This window comes from Temnothorax curvispinosus, unplaced genomic scaffold (genome assembly GCF_003070985.1).
Source record: "Temnothorax curvispinosus isolate PA1 unplaced genomic scaffold, ASM307098v1 QBEX01017109.1, whole genome shotgun sequence".
NCBI classification, from domain to species: domain Eukaryota; kingdom Metazoa; phylum Arthropoda; class Insecta; order Hymenoptera; family Formicidae; genus Temnothorax; species Temnothorax curvispinosus.
The window spans coordinates 103,093-123,612 of record NW_020226889.1 but is presented as its reverse complement, the minus strand read 5'-3'; the positions used below and the strand labels follow the sequence as shown (position 1 = coordinate 123,612).

The following is a 20,520-nucleotide window of genomic DNA, read 5'->3' as shown; positions in this document are numbered from 1 at the left end:
GGAAAGATCAGTGTAGTTACCCAGCAACGTGCTCGACACGATGTCTCTTTTAACGTGCCTATGTGTTTGTTAAAAAAAGACGTTCGTTTTTCATGAAAATATCGGTATATCGTTTGGCACCGAATTGATAATAAAGCGCGACTGCATGCAGAAATGCCTTATCAAAAAGTTTACGTTTAAAAATAACATTCGTAATGAAGCCGATATATGATATATGGGCCGTCGTAAGGGTGTCCGATAACATGCTTGATACACATGCAAAGAGATAAGTTACAATCAAGCGTACCTAGAATGTAAATAACGATGCAATCATTCATAAATAGACGTTCTGTAACGCCGCAGTGCAATATGCAAATAAGAAAACTGTCGTGGGTGTCCCTGCCTGCGATTGAAATGCGATAATCATTATATACATCGTGCAAAACTGATCGCACTGATATCAGTCCCTTTAGGCTAAATTAATGCGATTATCAGATAACGGCCGTATTACCGAGAAAGAATATGAATTCAAATTTTTTAAATTTCCATAGATAGTAAAAAGGAGCAATCAATAAAGATTTAGTTTTTTTTTTATCATATTGTAAAAGAGGAAAATAAATATAATGGTATAACATATATCTCGAGAACTCTATCTTATTAATGTGAATGTATGTATAACGCGATATAAATGTGTCGTGTTAATGTGACATTAACGCGTTATTCCTAACGAGGGTTTATCGTAAAACAATAACAATCGACCTCATATAGCACGGGTTATTGACTCTTTGGTCGACGTTCCAGCGACTAATCGATGTGTAACAAAGCGCACAGCATGCGTGAAATAATTATTCAATTAAATCAATAAACGCATTTAACAAAGATTCGCGACCTCAGTTATGAATCAATAACGCAATGCGGCGTGGTAAAATCGCCGCAATATATCCAGAATGCTTATTAACATGCCACAGCGAATAAATTTAATTTATAACTATGTTACCGTCAGGTAGTTAATTCGTTGTAGGAATCGCGTGCATTCGAGATTGGCTCCAGATCTAATTTAAGATTTCATCTCACAATCAGGTTAGTCCGCAAGCCTTCGCAATATAATAATCTTTTAGCAAGCGTAATGTTTTAAATTGAAATATCTTAATTGAAATATTAATCTTTCTTTGTGGAGGTTTCAAACTTTATTACTTATAATATCAACACAACAATGAGAAGTTTTAATCGATTCAACTAAATCTAATAATTCACGTTTTAGTTGTGGCATGCAAAAATGGTTTTTCATTATTATTATAATCATAATTATTCTAAGTATTGCCTCTTAATTATTTTCACATTAATTGCAAAGATGTTATAAATGAATAATGAGAAGAGATTTAATTATTATTTATTTAAAAAATTAATCGCTTTTGTCGTAAATTATTCAATCTTTGCTGAACGTATATTCGAAGTAAACTAAATTAGCGGAAGGATTATAAAAATTCTTGATCAAATATACACAGCATCCCTTTACGACCGCAGAACCCTCGTTCCCCTACAATGGTTTTTTTTTCGGTCTGAGATTCCCCTCAGGTAAATCGTCCACAAATGAACCCATCTATTTACGCAAATGCGAAAATGACCACCAACCTGTCAATCCTTTCCATCCTCACTCGCCACCACCCGCATCATCGTCGCGATCGACGCGACTTGCGCACGATCGTGCGCTGCAACACGATGATGAGGACGGCGGCGAAGTTACGCCGATCGATCGATCCTGCACGGTCACCGGCGAGATCGCGCGCGACAATTTCCACACACACTGGTCCCCGCACAGTCTCGGAGAGGTGACTGGGAGATTCTGTGGACCGACGGTTCTGGTTCACGACTGGTTCTTCTCCTTCTCCTTCGGCCTCTGGCCCCTTCCATCGGTGCACACACCGTTCGCGGCAAGAGACGCGGAAAAAGAGACGCGGGTAAATGGGCGGCTATGCGCGCCAAGAGGATCGAAGAGAGAAGGAAGAGGCGGATGAGGATGCTGAGGCTCTCGACAGGTTGCCCCCCGTGTATCCGAGGAAAAGGGACGAGACGGGGAAACTCTCAGACCCACTACTTGCCGTAGGGATCGGTAGGGTCAGGGACGGATTCGCGGATTTTAATTTTGCTCCTTGCGTTGCTATTTAGCAGAATATGTATTCCATATATATCTATCGTTCAATTGTTTTACAATACAAATAATATTCGTCGATTAAAATTCGTATTTCGTAAAGATTTTTAACATTCTTGGACTTTAGTCCAAATTGATTCTCTTTTGTTGCAACATTAGTGAAATAATAGAAACGCTTAATTTCTATTATACAAACAAACACACACATACACACACAATTTGATCCGAAAGCCTCGTCATTTAATAGTATTCTTACCCAGAATAAAAGGTAGATAATTTTTTTTTAATCTTTTAGTTTGCGCCTATATCTTTGTAAAATTACACGGATATTCTTTATTTGACCTTCATTATTTAATTTGTTCTTTTAACTTCATGGAAATATGCGGAAGAACCAAGAATGGAATGGCTCCAACAAAAAGAGCATTCTTCTGGCAAATCTTCGGCCCTGAATAGGGCCCTTCAGAACTTTACACCCCACTACCTGGCACCGACGTGACCCGACCAAGTCCGAGAAGGTTCTTACCTTTGTCCCAGGTAGAAAGCCGATAGCTCCGAAAGGCTGCGTTTTAGAATAAAAATCTTTTCTGTAAAGGTCCGTCGCTAAAATCTCCTTGCGCGAAATTGCGATGAAACTCATCGTCACAATTTTTTTCATTAGATACCAACAATTTTATTTCGTCAGGAAAATATTTCTTACCAACAGAAACATTGTATAGGCTAAGTATAGATAATTGTTAATAATGATTACATTTTACGACTGATATTGATATTTTTTGATAATTAGGTTATACGTATAAATTTAATTAAATGGTAGCTTGGAATGTTTGTGATGACATAGAACTAATCATCAACGGCCAGTAGCCTAATGATGATTTGTTTCTCGTCAAGTGCCAAAGTCAACAAAGTTTAATAAAGCAACTGCAGAGCGGTGGCAATGACCTGATCGTGTAAGAGCGCGAATTTAGCTACTCGATCGGCTTCAGCTGGTGCACTTGCATAAGCAATAAATGGACTTCATTCTTATATCTCGAGATACTAGTTAACGCTATCTTTTTTCAAATGCATTTCAATCAAACTAACGCTTCAAAGTAAACTTTAATTATTTTTACGAATTAATCATAAATTATACTTATAAAAGACTGTTAAATTGGTAGCAATATGTAGACAAGATTTTGAAATATTAAAATATTAAAATATTAAAATTTATTCTATTTTATTAATAAGATTTCTGACATTCTATCATTGGATTGGATAATTTCTTGGAATAATTGAATTTTCTACACGCATGAATATATTTTTTCGTTTTCTTCTCATTTGCGTGCGGCAAGTCGATTAGGTCCAGCTGGAGCACTCCACGCCGCGCAGCCATACAAATAGATCTTGCTCTCGTACCTCACGGTGATACTATCTTCGTCCGTTGAATCTGGTGTTCCGTATTTAAAGAGCGCGGGTCAAGTACCCGTGCTAAACATTCAGGCATCATATCCGCGTACGATGACATCAAGCAATTATATATACGTAATTATCGCTTTTTCTTAAATCTTTCATAAAATGTTCACAAAAGTGATCTTTACAAATCGAACAAAAATTATGCATGTATTCATATTATAATCTTTATATAACAGATTATTAGTATTTTCAATACACGCTGTAGTATTAAATAGCTTCGATTACGACAGATAGTTATGTCACTTTTAATAAATGTAGTTCGCGCTTTTAACTTCGATATGTACATGCCTCAATCCGCGATCACTGAATGAAAAAATCTGGAATTCCCAGTGGGTGGACCAGTTCTCCGTCCCCGAAGATCTGTGCATGACCGTCGTGTCCTTTCACGATGGACGTATCACTCCTTCTTGCGAGGTTTACGAAGAGCGGTGTGCGCTGCAACGTCATCCTTTTTTTCGTCGATCTTCCCTTTTCGGCCATTACTTTCACTTTTACACACGTTGCTTTGGAGTTATTCCTTAAATAGACATCCAACTTCACATTTCCGAAACATTGAAAACTGTTAACTTGGAAATAAGACATAATAGTTCTTATATAAACAAATTCACAATATTAATAACGCTTTTGTTATTCGTTAATTTTTAACAATATTTTCAACATTGTTATATTTGCTAAGTCAAAGTAACGAAAGATTGTAAATAATATATAAGACATTAAAATAGTACGTAGTAAGTAGAGGATTTAATAATAGAATAGGCGACGCGAGATAGGATTCAGATTTCATTTTATTTCCAAAGCTTTTATGCACATGTAACGATCAACTGCGTAACAATACTGTTCCTGGTGATCATAAAGGAGATTTCTTTTCTCTCTTTTAATGCACACCATCGCGATACTTGGATCGCGATTCTTCACTTCCACGATCATAGTCTCTCTTCCCGTCTCTTATTTGTTGCAATAATAAAGTAGTCAAGAATTAAATGATTATTTGTCGTACATTATATAGAGAATATAAGTTCCTATAGTTCGTTACACACGTAGTTTCTTCTTGTAATCAAACGGCGAACCGCGTGAAAATCGCTCGTACAATAAATCGTCGTAATACTACTCGAATTATCTCGAGTAAACCGAGAGTGCGATCTCGTACTCTAGACAGAAACGCACGTTATTAACACCCACGAACATTCTCGACGAAAGAAGCCTAAGGATACGTTGCAGTGACGTTTATACAAGATTAGTTCGAGTTGCGTTAGCGACAAAAATCACCCGCACACTCATTTTCTAGCTTACATTACGGTTGACTATGTTGGCAATATAAGATTACTTCGAGGGTCATTGAAATCGGATACATCAGGAATTTTCTTCCTAACGCCTGAATATCCTTTCCGTCTCTTAAATATTACAATTTTACATTAAGATTTTTGAATAGTGAACGAGACCGCGCGTAGTGTTACGGGACACGTGAATCTTCTTACGTAATATACGCAAATAGGAAAATTCCCATTTTTAGGAATATATAATGTTTGAAAAGCACTTCCTCTCTTTTCTCACATCCGTATACCTAAGTTCCTTCATGCGTACGATACTCGCTTTAGCTTTTGCGATAGAGAGAACACCAGAAACTTACTCACTCTGTTCTACTCTATGAAAATCGAAACAACTTTCATCTCACAATTTACGCGGATAAATAATTGTCACAAGACAAAAATATTACTCTTTGAAATATGTGGAATAGATCGTATTTTATAAAACTTGACCATCTTAATTAATGTATAATTTGCTCGATAATTTGTATCAGAAAAAATTCGAATCTATAAAAAAGATCTTGCGCGCGTAAATCGAGCGAATCATGTATATAGAAAAACATATTGCTTCCTAAATTTCGTTAAGTAATAAAAAACGATCGCCTAGAAAATTTATAAAAGTGTAATACACTAAATACTCAAGTATAATGTATACTCATTAACAAGTGGCACAGACTTCTTGACTGCTCGTGAGAGAAATTGATCGTCGACGATGGTCGAGGAGACACGGAAAGATGTTTATTGTACAAGCCTTTTCAATGGAAACCGACTAGCTTCGATAGTAATGATTACGGGAAGGAGTTACATGATTTACAAACATGTTAAATACCTGAGAAGAACGTGATCACGAGCGCTATAGCGAGTTAAATCGCGCGCTACCATATTATATCGTCCGTATACCTTTTTCTTACAATGACACGATTGCCACTACGTTATTTAATAATCGAGACGTCGATATCTATACAAGACTTATGCGAAAAGCTACGATGACGACGGGACAAAAACGTATAACGTATAACGTATAAAAAAAGCAAGAGTTCAAAAATGGATACATCCGATACATCGAATACTTTCTCTCGCTACGAATTACGTAATATCCAAATTGATATTCCATATAGTCGCTTAACATCTCAGAAACATTGCCTAAGTATGTACAGAAATCCATCGAGAATCGTATACAACTGAGGATCACTCCGTTTATTATGCGCGAGTAACTAGCAAATAGTCATGCGAATGAGAAAAAGATTTTGCAAACATTCCAGCCATACAATGGCTGCAAATTTGAAACTACAGTCTTAGTAATCAAACGGTGATAGCAGTATACTTGTTGAATACATTTACATAAACGGAAAGTTTACATAAGTATAGCAAGAAATTTAGAATATATATTTTAAGAATTTTACAACTTTCATTTATTTAATAAATTATTTAGTTAAATGGGAAAGTAATTGCGCGTAATCCTAAAAGTAGAGTAATTTTTTGTAAATCTCATGAGTTTTTTAAATGTATATAGTTTTTTAGACAGTCTAGTAAAATTGTTTTCTTTTTATAGAGCAAGTGTCGTTTGATTTTAAAGGATGTTGCTATTTTGGTATATCTTCTAAATTTATGTTCTTCTCCTAAAAGGAAAAAGCGCTTGCGGAACATAACTGGTTTCGGAATAACTCATCTTTTGCTACATGTCAAAAATCGTATCTATTACAAAAATGTATGGCGATGGTTGAGATAATGAAGCCGCGCGTTGTAGTGTTTCTCTTTTACTTTCTTTTACTTAATCTTTCCGGCTCGGTCACGTAATCCGCCAACAACAATTATATTGCGCAAACATTAGTAGCGTTTATGTAAACTAATAAACATTAGAACGTAATATTTCGTTTTATAAAACACATTTTTGTTGGTGGACATTCGATTTTTAAGATCTTTTAGGATATTATGTTTTCTTGGTCAGTCTTATACAGGCTTTCCATCCATTTAACTTCGACCACGATGAGTAAATGGAGTAATAAAAGTACGCATGTTTCAGTCGGAGGCAACGACCTAGAGTATCCCGAAAATAATGTATGCCAGCAGCAGCATTCCATCCTCAAAAAATTTTTAGTCGATTATTATTTACTAAATAAACCGATTTTTATATTAAACGAAAATTTTATCCAAGATTTTTACCGTTTATGACTTTTATAATTTTAATTGCACTTAATATATGAAGTTACATTAAATCTGAGATTAGACTTTCGTTAAAAAAAGAATGGGATGCTATATAATGTTGAGAAATAAAATGTTGCTACTGAGATACGTATTTTTTTTTTAGAATCCTTCAAAAAGCACTCATGAAGCAATTTATTTATACAATTTATACATTTATATATGATGAGAATTTTAATGAAAAGATTTTTTTAATGACGTATAATAAAGTTTTGACATCATATGAATACCACCGATACTTTTAATTCGTAATGAGCGATATTAATAAAATTTACACGTCAACAGACAGTGAAATTACGAAATCACATGATATACAATTTCAAATATTTGTTAATTATACATGCCGCGTTAATTATCGAATAATTGTTACAGCACATAGATAATACGACATAATCGGAATATTGCGTCATAATATTGTACATAAATGGGTGGCGATCGTGATGCAGCGAGATGTGCACTGGTCTATAATGAGCCGAGTTCAAATCCGATTAAAAATTTCGTCTGTTTTTATTCGATCGCCACCTCTCAGATCATCTGGTAAATGATAAGTAGTGGGACATGGGACCTCTCATTATCATTTGACATGGATGCCATTACACATGCACAACATGGTATAGCCCGTGTAATAACCAAATACGAATTATGTTTTCTTGTTCAGTCTACAGGCTTTCCGTCCATTTACATAACTTCGACCATGATGAGTAAATGGAGTAATAAAAGTTTTTCCTCAATTTTTCCTAACTATAATAATAAAAGTAATCCGTTTATTAAAAAATATTCCCATTACCATATACCCATACAATGATATGTGATAATAAGCGACAGTACGCATAATGTATGCAGATTTTGTACGAGCCTTCTTCGCGACATATCTCTAATCCTTACATGAAAAGTTTCTCTATCTACTAGTACATGCGTATAACTAGAAAAAAAGATAATATAATAAATCGACGAATGGGTGTAAGGTACAAATGGACAAATAAAAAAAACAATTTACAAATAAATATAAAACATATATTTAAATTAAATGCCACAAAATATCTTGCTTTATGATAAACCTGAAGTCAGAGTGTCCCTTTTTTTTAATTCCTCCACGTGAAATTACAGTGCTAAAGAGAAATAGATCGACTATCCGTCGTTCTAAACGGTAACGTGCACACGTTTCAACAACATAATAAAGCAACATATAATACCGATATGTCGGAAATTAAGTGAATGTTTTATACGCGCTATTTGAGGAAAAAATATATTTAAAAAATTCGCTAAAAGTCATCAGCAATCAAATTTGCCGGATGAGTCCTTCCGATCTCATCGATATATTCAGTCTTTATCAATTTATCAATCTACTATGTATTAATCCACCGCACCACAGTTTCACGCGGATTCGTTACAATTAATTAAAATACTAATCGTTTCGTGCCGCGCGCACTAACGAAGCAAGGGGGAGTCGAGTCGAAGAAAAATACAATTGTCGCTTCTCTCGTTTCTCTCTCCTTTGTTTTCTTTCCCTCTTTTAGGACTAAATGAAACTTTCTTAGGTATGTAACAAAGCGGTTTCAGTCACCCTAATGCGGTTTGCCTCTATAAAAAAATAAATTAATTAAAAGGAATTCATAGGAATCCATTTCGAGTTCAAGATTAGATTAAAATTGTATTTTCTTTTATTCGTTTCTATATTGCCAGTATAATATAGTATATGTAGAAGAATGTTTTCAATATGTCTTAACTCTGATTACAGTTGTTAAAGTGGATGTGTGAAAAAAAGATCTAATATTTTTTAATCAATTCACAATTCAAATTCTTTATTTAAATTTTGTAAAATAAATTTCTATGAATCCCTTTCAATCCTCTTTTTTTACATCAGCAGTACAGAGACATGCCAGCACCAATCGACATTGTCTATGCATTGCCGACGATTGCAAGAGCGTAAGCTTTTGGAAACAAATATGCTTTTTTATAATAACACGTTACAGTTAACGAAATTTTTTATTATTATTGCTAATAAATCGATTATGGATCGCCTATTATTGCTGTATGGGAGCTTGGACAATAACGCGGAAAATCCGTGGCTCCTCCAGTCATTAAGTCATTGTTAGCTAAAGAGCAAGTTCTTTAACGATCATTCGTCTATCGGAATCGCATCGTTTCTCGAGACCGCTCGCAATCCGTTGACACGACCGTTACGCGCCGAGCAATGAACACTAACTGTGGTACATACAGGTGGCTTTCAGGAAAACAGGGAACTGTATATCGTTTCGCGTATGGACTTAGCCGTCCGCGACATTTCGTTGACTCGTGTTATTTCGCATATTGGGCTAACTGTAGCTGCCTGTTTCTCGTCTTACGTTGACATCGAGCGACTGAGGCTCAGAATTAAGGAATCGCATTCAGTGCTAAACGTTGCGCGCAATTTTCATCGTTCCCACGATTCTTATGTCAAGTAAATGACGCTACAGATCAGGAAGGACTACATCTAATATGAAATGCGGCATTATACGCGCCAAGTTACGTAGGTGAGACGCCCGTGAAGCAATTAGAGTTTCGAGAATTCCAATGCTTGCGAGAATTCCAGCGGATTCTTCCTTCCCCCCCTTTGCAATATTCACACAGATGCATATACATCATATGTAATACGTCCTTATGCAACTATGCGGCTAATTGATATCCGTAGGTACGCGGGTATTTATCTGCTTACACGATTTATGTACAAGTTATCACGATTTCAGGTAGCCGAGAGGATCAGTGGCGATGATGTGAAGCATCGCTTTATACTGCGCGGTAACGATATTCAGCGCTTGTTTACATTCGTACATAACGTAACACACATATTCTCCATACACACACATATTCTCCATATTCCTCTTGCCGTTTTCCAAATAATTATCGTAAATTTGTCTAATTTTTATAATCTTTCAATTTTTCACTACGCTCACCAATAAAGGAATTCATTTATTAATACGCGAGCAACAACTAAGCGGAACAATGCAGATTGTCTCCGCAGGATTAGTAATTTTTTTTCTTGACAAGGCGAAATCGATGGAAGGTGGCACAAAAGGCGCCTCTTACACGCGCAAGACGTGCCGTCTGCCATCAGGAAAATAATAGAACGCGCTACGTTCTTGCCGCCGAACACATAGAGACACATCTACAATTATCCTACTAATCATTAATAGTTAAATATCACAATCTATGATAAGAAATCCGCGTATATGCGTCTTGCCGCATCGCTAGTTACCCGCGCGTTCATCACCCGTCGGAAAATTGCAGTGCGCAGAGATGCAAATCAACGAGTACGTACAAAAATAAATAATCGTCTTGGGTGAATACAGCGGGATTGAGTAGCTCACTAATCTGTCTGTTTGGGTCCGCGTGCAAACCTACGTGATACGTCTACGATTTATTCGGAGCGATCGATCAATCGTTCTATAAACGAAGCGCTAAAAACAAAGCGCAGGCCTGAGTAGAAAGTCTTAGAAAAGGAATTTTCGAAAAATTTTATCTCTATAATATATATTAATTCGTTTATGTCATAAGTTGAGTACGCGTCATAATCTAATAATTATATAATAATTAAACAGTAACACAGCTACATTATAATATTTAGTCACATATATCAAAACATTTTGTTCATTTCATATCCTACAAGGATAAGGAAGAGTAAGGACCTAGCACTTTATCAGCGCTTTAATCAGTGCAATAATCGATCGTGCCACACAGTCGTTCGCGTAGATTTACGAGGACTTTTACTGGTAAGCGGAGATGAATACAAATTCGCTATTATTGAAGAGCAAATAGATGAAGTAAATTTATTATGTCTTTTTACGAAAGAGTTCCACTTAAAGATAAATTGTCATTTCTGAAATTTATCGCATATGCCAATTCAAGCTCGATAGAAATTTCAAATTTTCATCCATTGGCCTCTTCAATTTATGTATATCGAAACGCAATTTATTTGACAACGATTATATTCAATTTGTCCCTGTTATGTATTTACATTACAAACTGGTCTCGTCTCGCCGTGAAATTCAATATAACGTAGAATGAAACCAAGTTGAAAAATAAATCACTCGGAGCTACAATTTCTATTATATCCTTATGGCAAAAACGGTAAAAAAGAAAAAAAGCAGGTATAACGTTAAATAATGGCGCCTCGTATTCTCGGAGTATACATTTATGCAAAAGGGATAAGAGATCGTGATCGATAAAAAATATATATATGTATATATATGTATATACAATATATGTGCAATCGTGATTGCACAATCATATGTACAATCTATTTATATTATGGAGAAATATAAGTCAAAGTTCTTTCTCCTATGCAAAGACTATGTGTTTAGAGGATACTAAACGCCTTTCTATGTACAATATGGGACAGATATAATAATTTGCGATCTATTTACAAAATTTATGCACAATTCAATAAAAAATGCACGATATATATTCTGTACTGTGAAAATAATTGCGTACTTATAACTTTACCGTTCAGTAAAAATGTATGTGCAGTTATATCAGTTTTTCATTCAATTAAAGCTCTTAGAACTTGGCAATAATTTATAATAAGGAAGCAATACGTACAAATGAAATTTCAAAATGTAAAAATTATAAAGGATATTCCATAAGTCATGTTTCTCTCTTTCAAAAAACATATTGAATCTTTAAAAAACCCAGCACAATTAGATTTTTTAAAATAATTCGTAATATGCTTAACAATTTCAATTCCGACTATGATTACGAAATTACAAATGAATTGGGATGTATTAAACATACGTCCATCATTATGCTTTTAGTAGAAAGATCTAGTGAAAGATTTTACAATTAAATCGCAATGTCATTCGATTTATAACATAAATATTCTTGATAGAAAACGCAAATTCTTACCTTGAAAAGCACTTCGAAATCATCTAATAAAGAATTTGTCTCCGTAATCACTGCGAGAGAGTCGTGACACGTGTTGTTAAGAAAACAGGACTGAAGGAATGTTCTGCGTCACGAGATGTATAATAACTCACCCAATAGTAGACCGTGAAGTTTCTGTGCAGAAATTTTATGGTATCGCAACGTTGTTATGCATTCATTCATTCATTCGTTGTTATCAAGACATGCTCAATGCTCTCAATCGTTCTCGTATCTGTTTAGCTCTTGATCTCTTCGCATCTATTCTACATTATAAATTCAGCGAATAAACGGAAATGGGACATCAACCCGTTCTTTCTTTTTATGGAGTTTCACGAATTCAGGTACACGTCCAGATACGCGATCATCATGAGCCGTCGATCGAGAATTCTTCCTCGATGCTTCACGACAATCAGCGTACTCGTGATCCGGGTCTGAAAACTTCGTGCTGCGCGATATTACGAAAGATGATATCACGCATTGAAGGTTCGACGGGAGTGTCATCCAGGGCGATCTGTGATACATCGCGATTGATACTCGTTGCGCGAATTAATCACATTGTGATGATGGCGGAAACAAGAGTCTTCCCCCCTCGACGGGCTGTATACGCAACATCGATTGTGACGGCGATGATTAGGATGATGACGTGGGCGACGGTGAAGAAAAAGGGGGTCTCGTGAAGATAAGGAGGTAGACAAACGACGCCCGCGACACACGGTCCTCAGCCCGGAGTGGGTGGGGTCTTGTGTCAGTGAATATTAAAGTTGTATTGTTTGCGGCTGGACGAGATGCGGAGCCACCGGCTAACCGCTAACGGCTCCGGATGACAATTCGACCAGGAGATATCGCCAAAGTGAGGATACGGCGACGACGTGGTCGTTGCTTCGACCTGGATCGACGCAGACGTCGGAAAATCCTGCGACGATTGATACAACACGTGTTCATGCTGCGACTTGTGCCTTTTCTGCTGCCGCGACGCCGAGCTCGCATGGTTCAGTCTCTTGCCGTTGATTTGACTGGCATGCTGTTGCTCCAGCTGCTCCACCGGTTCGAACAGATTCAGACTCGGCATGGAAGCTTGCATCTGCTGATAGCTCCTGACCGAGATGGGTGACTGTGACGAATGGCTATTTGGCCGCGACTGTATCTGCATCACTAGTTGGGACTTGGTATCTTTGGTGGTGTAAACAGGCGAGTACATGGACATGGTCTCGGCATCGATGTCCACCGGAGTCTCGCCTTCGAGCACCGTGGCGACCACCGTGGGTGGTTGTACGCAAGTGGCTGGCAGTGGTGCCGGTACGACTGGCATTGTGGGTGTCGTGGTAGTGCTTGGTATCAAAGTAGCTACTCCTGGCGACTCCTCGCTGTTGGCACCCGGTAACGGGGACAGTGACGGCAGCATCACGGATATCGGTGCCATCATCGAATTTGATTGCTGTTGCGACGAGCCGCTGCTGCTGTTACTACTACTGCTGCCAGCGACGGTAGAATTGACCACCAGCGTGGACTCCAGATTCCGCAGCTCCTCCGAATTGACAAAGTCCTCCTCGAGTTTGGTCTAAAAAGAGAGAAACATTGGCATTATGTAGAGTAAGAATTATAGAGCCCGTAAGAAGAGGTGGCGTTTAAGTGCCTAAAAGAAACCATGCCTTACAGGTTTAGTGGAGCCATGCGGGGCCAGACACCGATAAAGCAAATCAACAGCCTGCAATAACAAAAACAGAAAACAAGTATCAACCGACACTCTCTGCGTTTGTCTTTACGCGCGTTAACTTGTGGTTGTGTCTCGACTGGGTTGATCGATCCATGTTTGTCAGCAGAATCGTATAATTCTATATTTCTTTTTCGTTTCCATTTTGATTACGAAATATTTTTAATATTTTGAACATCTAAAGAAATTTACGAAGATTGATGACATTTATCTTTTTATCAGACAGCCAAAGTATTTAAGAAAAATTGTGCATATAACAAATTAAAAATATGAAATATTTTAATCTATCTATATATTTTTTAAGCGGTTTTGGTTCTTTTATTATCTATTAAAAATAAATTTTATAATTAAAAAAAAATTGTATAGCATAAAAATATACGCACTCAAATAAACTTTGTTCTTAATAAATTAAAAATAATCTGTAAAACATAATATCAAAATCGTACTACGTAAATTTAAGAATATGATGATATATGGATATGAAATGTTGGATTTGATATTTATTTTTGTGAAAGGTACGTGGTGAATTTCTTCTGATATTATTCGTTCCGGATATGTCCGGATTTCAATTTCCTGAGGACCACTAGAATTTTTAGAATTCCTAGAACAGCTCGTCTGAGCTTAACTTGATCAAGTGAAACAAATTTATTTTTACATTTCTAGAAAGAGGTATTTCTATATCACCTTCTTCGAGTCAGCATCTATTTCCAACATCTATTACTATAACAGTATGCAGAAATGAAAGTTCTTTTTAAAGCTTAATAAAAAATAAGAAAGAGAGACAACATCATGCACAATATCTCAAACTTATCGGAACGTACACATTAATTTCGATAGAAAGTAAGAGAGCCATATATTTATCTCCCGTATTTTTCTCAGATACACCGAAAATAATAATATATGTATGTACATAAAAGAACAGTACTTATACAACTTTATTTCAACTACACACAATCAAACTGAAACTTTCATTTCATCATTGCGCGAGCAATCTTGTTTTCTTGACACAGATTGTTCGCGCAAAAGAGCCTAATCATAATAGTAACAATAGCGTAGCAAATGAAGAAGATTCACACCGAGGATAGTACAGAAACAGGAAATTTGGGGGAGGGGAAAGAAGGGGGGGAAGTATATGTATGTCTGAGAAAATTTTAGATACAAAATTGCGAAATACGAAAAAGCAGTTGTTTGGTCTTACCTTTGGCAGTGGATACGTGTCCGGTAACGACAATACGGGTGGTGAGCTTGGCGTTTCCGTGTCGGCAATGGATACCGGAGTGTTGGGAGCAAGGGGATTATTTAGGTTGGATACGGCGGCAGCGGCGGCGGTAACGGCCGAGGACACGGTGACGGTGCCGGAGACCGTCACCTTCGTCGTCTGCCGGCTACCGCCGCTATTCGGCTGCTCCTTCGCGGCACGATGTTCCGCGAGGAGCTTGTCGAAGGTCTTGCTGCGACCGACGACCGTTCGGCGCAGCGAGACAGTGTGCGCTTTGCATGTGAGCGACCTGGTGCAGGGCTTGCCGGTCTCCTCGTTCCATACGCCACAGTGCCGGTCGGGATCGTACTCGCGGTCTTTGAGCAACGAACGATCCGCTTTAAGTCTCTTCCGACGAGGCTGGCTGCCGCTACTGCTACTGCTGGGACCAGGGCTTTTGCTCGGACTGCCTCCGCTGCTTGTCGGCGCGCTAATAATATTCGAAGAACCGGCCACGTTAGGAGAGGTAGTTTGCACCGTGATCGACTCGAGAGGCGATCGAGGTGACGAGGAGATCGGCAGCGAGCCACCTGCAGACAAGTTCGTCTGATCCGCAGTACGCTTGACGGTCGTGTGGTTCAGCTTCGCGCCGCCAACAATTGGAATTGCAGAAGAAACTGAAGAAGGAGCTGATGGTTGGGTGCTTCTTTTCAGTTTGGAGACCTTGCAGAAGGGAGTTTTTACGGACGGTTTTGCGATTGGAGTCGCAGGAGGCGGGAAATTTGCCATGCCGGAAGGATGGCGACACTCTGTGGCAAAATAGAAGGTGTGTTTATACAAGTTTAATCCCTGCAATACAAGTCGCTAATAAGTTTAAATATTTCGATAATTTGACTGAATAAATCTTATAACTGTAAATGGAATCATTATGTATATACATATTTTTTATGATATAACAAAATTATTCTTTCACATTAAAACCTAAAAACTTTGACTTAATATTACATCAAATTTTATATATACATATATGTATTGTCCATTAAGAAATAAGTCAAAATTTTGCATTTTTGATTGCGTACTGCTATTAAGTTCTCAAAATATAATTTTGGCTTGTAATTACATTCATAAAATCAAGAATCAAGTTGTTTCCTGCATTATAAAAAATATTTAAGGTTCTTGACCATATCATACTCATTTCACTAATGTAATAATCAGTAAAATATGAATATATACCCATATGTTGAATGAGAGCTTGTGGTTTCACTATGGCATCGCATATTTCACACACTACTCCATAGAAATCATCCCTCTCTGGACAAAAGCCATATAAATCAATATCTGAAAAATTTCATTATATTAATACTACGGAAAATGTCTAAGAGAGAAGGAAATAATATGCATGATTGTGTTCATGTATTATTGTTATTATTATTCTTTTAATATATATTGAGGAAACTAATCATTACCATCTGAAGAAAGACGTGTGACTGAACTTGATGGCTGGACTTCTGTTTCTTCATCACCTAAAACATGAAATATGTTCATAACAGTATCAAATATTAATCAACAAAATACTTATTCCAGAAAAAAAATGTTTTTTATAATATACTATATAATAAAATATGAAATATTTTAACCATGCCCATACACATATTACATTTATTAATAGATTATTAGGATCATGCATATACATTAAAGATCTGTCAGATATTCATGCTTAATATCATACGTTCAAAATATGCTTATATTGAAAAATATAGAAAAATTTACTGTACATCTACACTCAAACATATACTATTAAAAGATTATTCTCAAATTAATAGAAATATTTAAAATTTCTTCAACAAGTGTATAGTTCAGCCTTTAAATATAAATACGAAATAAAGAACACAGAACTTTATTGATAAGTCAACTTTATTCTTTTTTATTTACATCTAGCATACATGCATAACAGCTGTTGTACAAAATTCACGAGAGGATCAAATCGAGAGGAAAGAAAACGTCGCGTGATTCTCGTTTTCTCTTTTTCTTTCGGTAACAATGTCTCATATCAAAGACACCGTCAATCGAGTCTATCTGCCTATGATCGAAAGCGTTATACGCTCGCTCGAATTACATAATTGTCAGTCCTGAAAATCATTCGCGAAGCTTCATATTGGCGACGGGGGCGCACGCGAGAAATCACGGCGTGCCATCGTTCCCCCGTGCCATTGATAGATTGTACACAACACCCCCTTCGACTACGACATTGCCCCTCGCGAGTGAGCGAACGCACGCGCGCGCGCGCTCGCGCACGCTCGCGTGTGTCGCGCTACCATCGGCCGGACAAAGGAGCGTCGAAGTGAGGTTATGGTACGCGCGCCTCCGACGCCCGTGGCCGTCGGCCTCGGGCTGCGGGCGTGCGGAGGCGGCGTCGCGATGGACAGATTGAGCGCACTTACTCAGCGGCTTGTCCCGTCCGATTCTTTCGATCCAGCTGGACCAGGGCTGGCCGTGAAAGAATGTTGGGCTGTCACTTCCCGACATTGCCAATGGCGCTCGCGTTCCGAGTGAAACACGGCGCGGTCCTCGCGTGTATATAGCGTGGCGAGATTGTTTTTCGGGGGCCGGGCCGCGTGGACTGTCAGGTGCGGCGCGGTAGTATACTCCACGCTATATCTACTCTCCCTCGTTCTCGCTCGCGCTCTCTCCCACACCCCCGCGATCTCCGTCGCTCCCGTCGCGGCCGTCGCGTCCGCGTGTGTGTGTCGCGCCGCGGCCAGACGCATTTGCCTCCTCCTTCTCCTCCGCCTCTTGCCCTTATTCACGGTCCACGGTTTCCCCCCTCCCCGCCCGCTCGGCCCGCTGATTCCACCAAGTACGCGTAGCACGCGCGAGTCGCGACGAGATACCTCTCAGACGTAAATTTCGATCGACATATCGCGCCTGACCGTCTGATGCCGTTTCTCGCGTTTCGCGACGCGTCGTCGTCGCCGCGCGACCGAGATGCTAGCTCCGTGCTCCGTGCTCCGTGCTCCGTCCGTCCGTCGTCGATCGTCGGTCGTCCTCGCGTTTCCGCGTGGCTCCTCGAACCTCGAACCCACCGAGCACACAGACAGCCACACACGCGCACGCACACACTATCGCGTCCCGCACGCGCGCACGGCCAACACTGCGGATCCGCGAGGCAGCATTGGCCGACGATGCCCTGACGTCACGAGTCGTCGGCAGCACGAGCAACGTGCGCAGAACGGCCAGCCAATCGCGACGGGTCGAGTCGCGTACCACGACTACGACGTAAACGACGTTGCGCGTTCGTCATTGTCGACTGCCGACCGTCCTGCACGGCTGACGGCAGGTGGATTGTGTCGCGCGTCGCGTCGCGCGTTGCTCCGATGTCATTCACATACACATGACTTCATTGATAAATTTGTATTGAATGCAAACTACGCGATGCCGCCCTCCCTCTCATCCAATCGTTTTTATCGTCTTTATAAAACGAATAATATAAATATATCGTAAATGATATATGTTAATTGCTTTTAAATCGAATTAAAGAAGATATTGGAAATAATCTAATTACAAGTTTTTTCCTATAAAAAATCATTAGTGACTTTATATTGTGTTATAAAGAACATCTATAATGATTCAATGAAAATTTTGACTATAAAGAAATCACAGCATTCACAGCGTGTAAAGATTGAACTGTTAATAAATATATATTTCGGCTTTCCTCAGTAATGTTTTGAAATAAATGTTATGATTATTTTCTGGAAATATTAAAATTTATTCTGTAATTAGAGTTTTATAATATCATTATTTCTGTTTTTTTCGTATAAAAATTCGGTCACTAATTCTATTGTATATAAAAGCAAGTCATGCGAATTCGCACAATCACGTGACCTTTCTTTCGATCGCGTCCGAAAATCCGAATCCTCTGTCCTCGAGAAACCGGATCGATATAAATAATTCTGTTTGACGACTCTTCGAAACGTAAATGTGAAATCGCGTTCTCCAAAGAGACAGTTTTGACTAGGAATAACCGCTGTCGTCAACGACCATAAATATCGACGATCCTTATCTTACTGCTAGAAGCAAATGCTTAAATTTACAGTCTTGTCGGTTGTCCGATTTAGAATTTGTCCGGTGTCTTAAGTCTTAACCCGCGAAGAACGATCTCGAGTTCGGTTGCGTCTGAGCTGGCTGGCCAGTGTTGTTCACGTCGCCACGATGGGCTTGGATCGCCTGCCAGTTGATGTACCAGAAGGGTTGCTTGTCCCTCGGCCAGGTCTTGATCCTGTTCACCAGGTCAATATCGCCGTGAGCATCGACCGGTAGATCAGCTGGATTTATGGTCGTGCTCAGAGGCGGTGCAGCTGCAAAACCGCCATCTCCACTGTCAATTCGGTTTCCGAGCAGCGTGTTACCGGTACCAGTTATTGGAGTTCCTTGAACTTCTTGTTCAGCTGAATTTCCTTGAGCCCCTTGGTAAGTTGGAATTCCTTGAGCCCCTTGATAAGTTGGGATTCCTTGAGCCCCTTGATAAGTTGGGATTCCTTGAGCCCCTTGATAAGTTGGGATTCCTTGAGCCCCTTGGTTCACTGGGATTCCTTGTGCCCCTTGGCGCACTGGAATTTCTTGAGCTCCTTGATTCACTGGGATTCCTTGTGCCCCTTGGCGCACAGGAATTTCTTGAGCTCCTTGGCTCCCTGAGGTTCCTTGAATCCCTTGATTCGGTATGGTTTGGTTCCCTTGAGCTGCTTGACCTGCTTGAGCTGCTTGCTCCGCCGCTATTCGCTCATCGATATATTGAGGCAGAACTTGAGGCAGACGAGAACCGCTCCCAGCATGCCACGGCCGTTGCGACTGCACCATGCAGAACACAGTGGTGAAGAGTATGGTGTATTTCAGCTGTAATGGGAAAATAATCTCAATTTCGATAAACGAAGAATGATTATACTTTCAAAAAATTATAAGAATTTCGTATCTGCATTATTTAACAAATTTAAATTATTTAGGAAGATTATTATTAACTAAACGTTGATACTAAAATAAATATAAATTATCCAAACAATCTCTCTTCTAAATTACACATAGTATAATATAAATACTAATACATAATATTCTTGATTGAGAAACAATAAATTCCCCTTTTTTTCTCTCTCTTTGTAAATGTTTGTTTATAAAAAAATGTATTTAAAATTATTTAAAATTAGAGAAATTATAGAAATTACAGAAATTATTCTCTTAATGGGAATAATCATTATAAAATATACCACATTAGAAAAGTCTATTTACCATGATTGTCAAATATCTCGAGGCGTTTAGTAAACTCGATAAACACGCAAAAATTTCACCAGTGATATCCAACGGGACTGGGAGATTTAACGATCATGCGATTCACCGTTCGAAACTCAAATGCTGGTGTGGCAAGCATTCCTTCTTCTATATAAATCGCTCGATTTTACCGTGATCCCCACTACGAAACCGACGAGTCATGCGTCTGTGGGAAACTTGACTGCAACTTCCCCCAGTCGTTGGATTTGCGTTATCTTGCTGGACGTTAAAGTCTGCAAAGTGATGTAAATAAATCATCACCGCCGGATAAGAAAATATTCCCTGAATGCGCATCCGCGAGCCAAGTTTCGAG

General features: G+C 38.6%; 2 protein-coding genes across 3 annotated transcripts; both read right to left on the bottom strand.

Moving 5' to 3' along the window:
* Nucleotides 1–7,247: 7,247 nt before the first annotated feature.
* Nucleotides 7,248–18,653, bottom strand: LOC112467260 (ataxin-7-like protein 1). Of its 2 annotated transcripts, XM_025035800.1 has the most exons (6): nucleotides 17,333–18,653; nucleotides 16,358–16,414; nucleotides 16,125–16,229; nucleotides 14,892–15,700; nucleotides 13,637–13,687; nucleotides 7,248–13,540 (listed from the first exon to the last, which is right to left on the bottom strand). In XM_025035800.1, the coding sequence occupies exons 1-6, from the start codon at nucleotides 17,415–17,417 to the stop codon at nucleotides 12,728–12,730; spliced, it is 1,920 nt and encodes a 639-aa protein (XP_024891568.1). In that variant the 5' UTR covers nucleotides 17,418–18,653; the 3' UTR covers nucleotides 7,248–12,727. The 2 variants fall into 2 exon arrangements, with proteins under 2 accessions (XP_024891568.1, XP_024891569.1); XM_025035801.1 differs by lacking the exon at nucleotides 13,637–13,687.
* A 42-nt stretch (nucleotides 18,654–18,695) lies between these two features.
* LOC112467262 (collagen alpha-1(XXIV) chain-like) lies at nucleotides 18,696–20,375 on the bottom strand. The gene is made up of 2 exons (XM_025035803.1): nucleotides 20,169–20,375; nucleotides 18,696–19,781 (listed from the first exon to the last, which is right to left on the bottom strand). Exons 1-2 carry the CDS (start codon nucleotides 20,169–20,171, stop codon nucleotides 19,029–19,031), a joined length of 756 nt encoding a protein of 251 aa, XP_024891571.1. The 5' UTR covers nucleotides 20,172–20,375; the 3' UTR covers nucleotides 18,696–19,028.
* Between the last annotated feature and the right edge of the window lie 145 nt (nucleotides 20,376–20,520).

Bases quoted from the DNA above. Each gene is read 5' to 3' on its own strand.
- LOC112467260 (XM_025035800.1), bottom strand. From the start codon at position 17,417: ATGTCGGGAAGTGACAGCCCAACATTCTTTCACGGCCAGCCCTGGTCC. The intron at 16,415-17,332 runs GTAAGTGCGCTC...TTCATGTTTTAG, and splicing joins CGGACGGGACAAGCCGCTGA to GTGATGAAGAAACAGAAGTC. The intron at 13,541-13,636 runs GTAAGGCATGGT...CTCTCTTTTTAG, and splicing joins CGCATGGCTCCACTAAACCT to ACCAAACTCGAGGAGGACTT.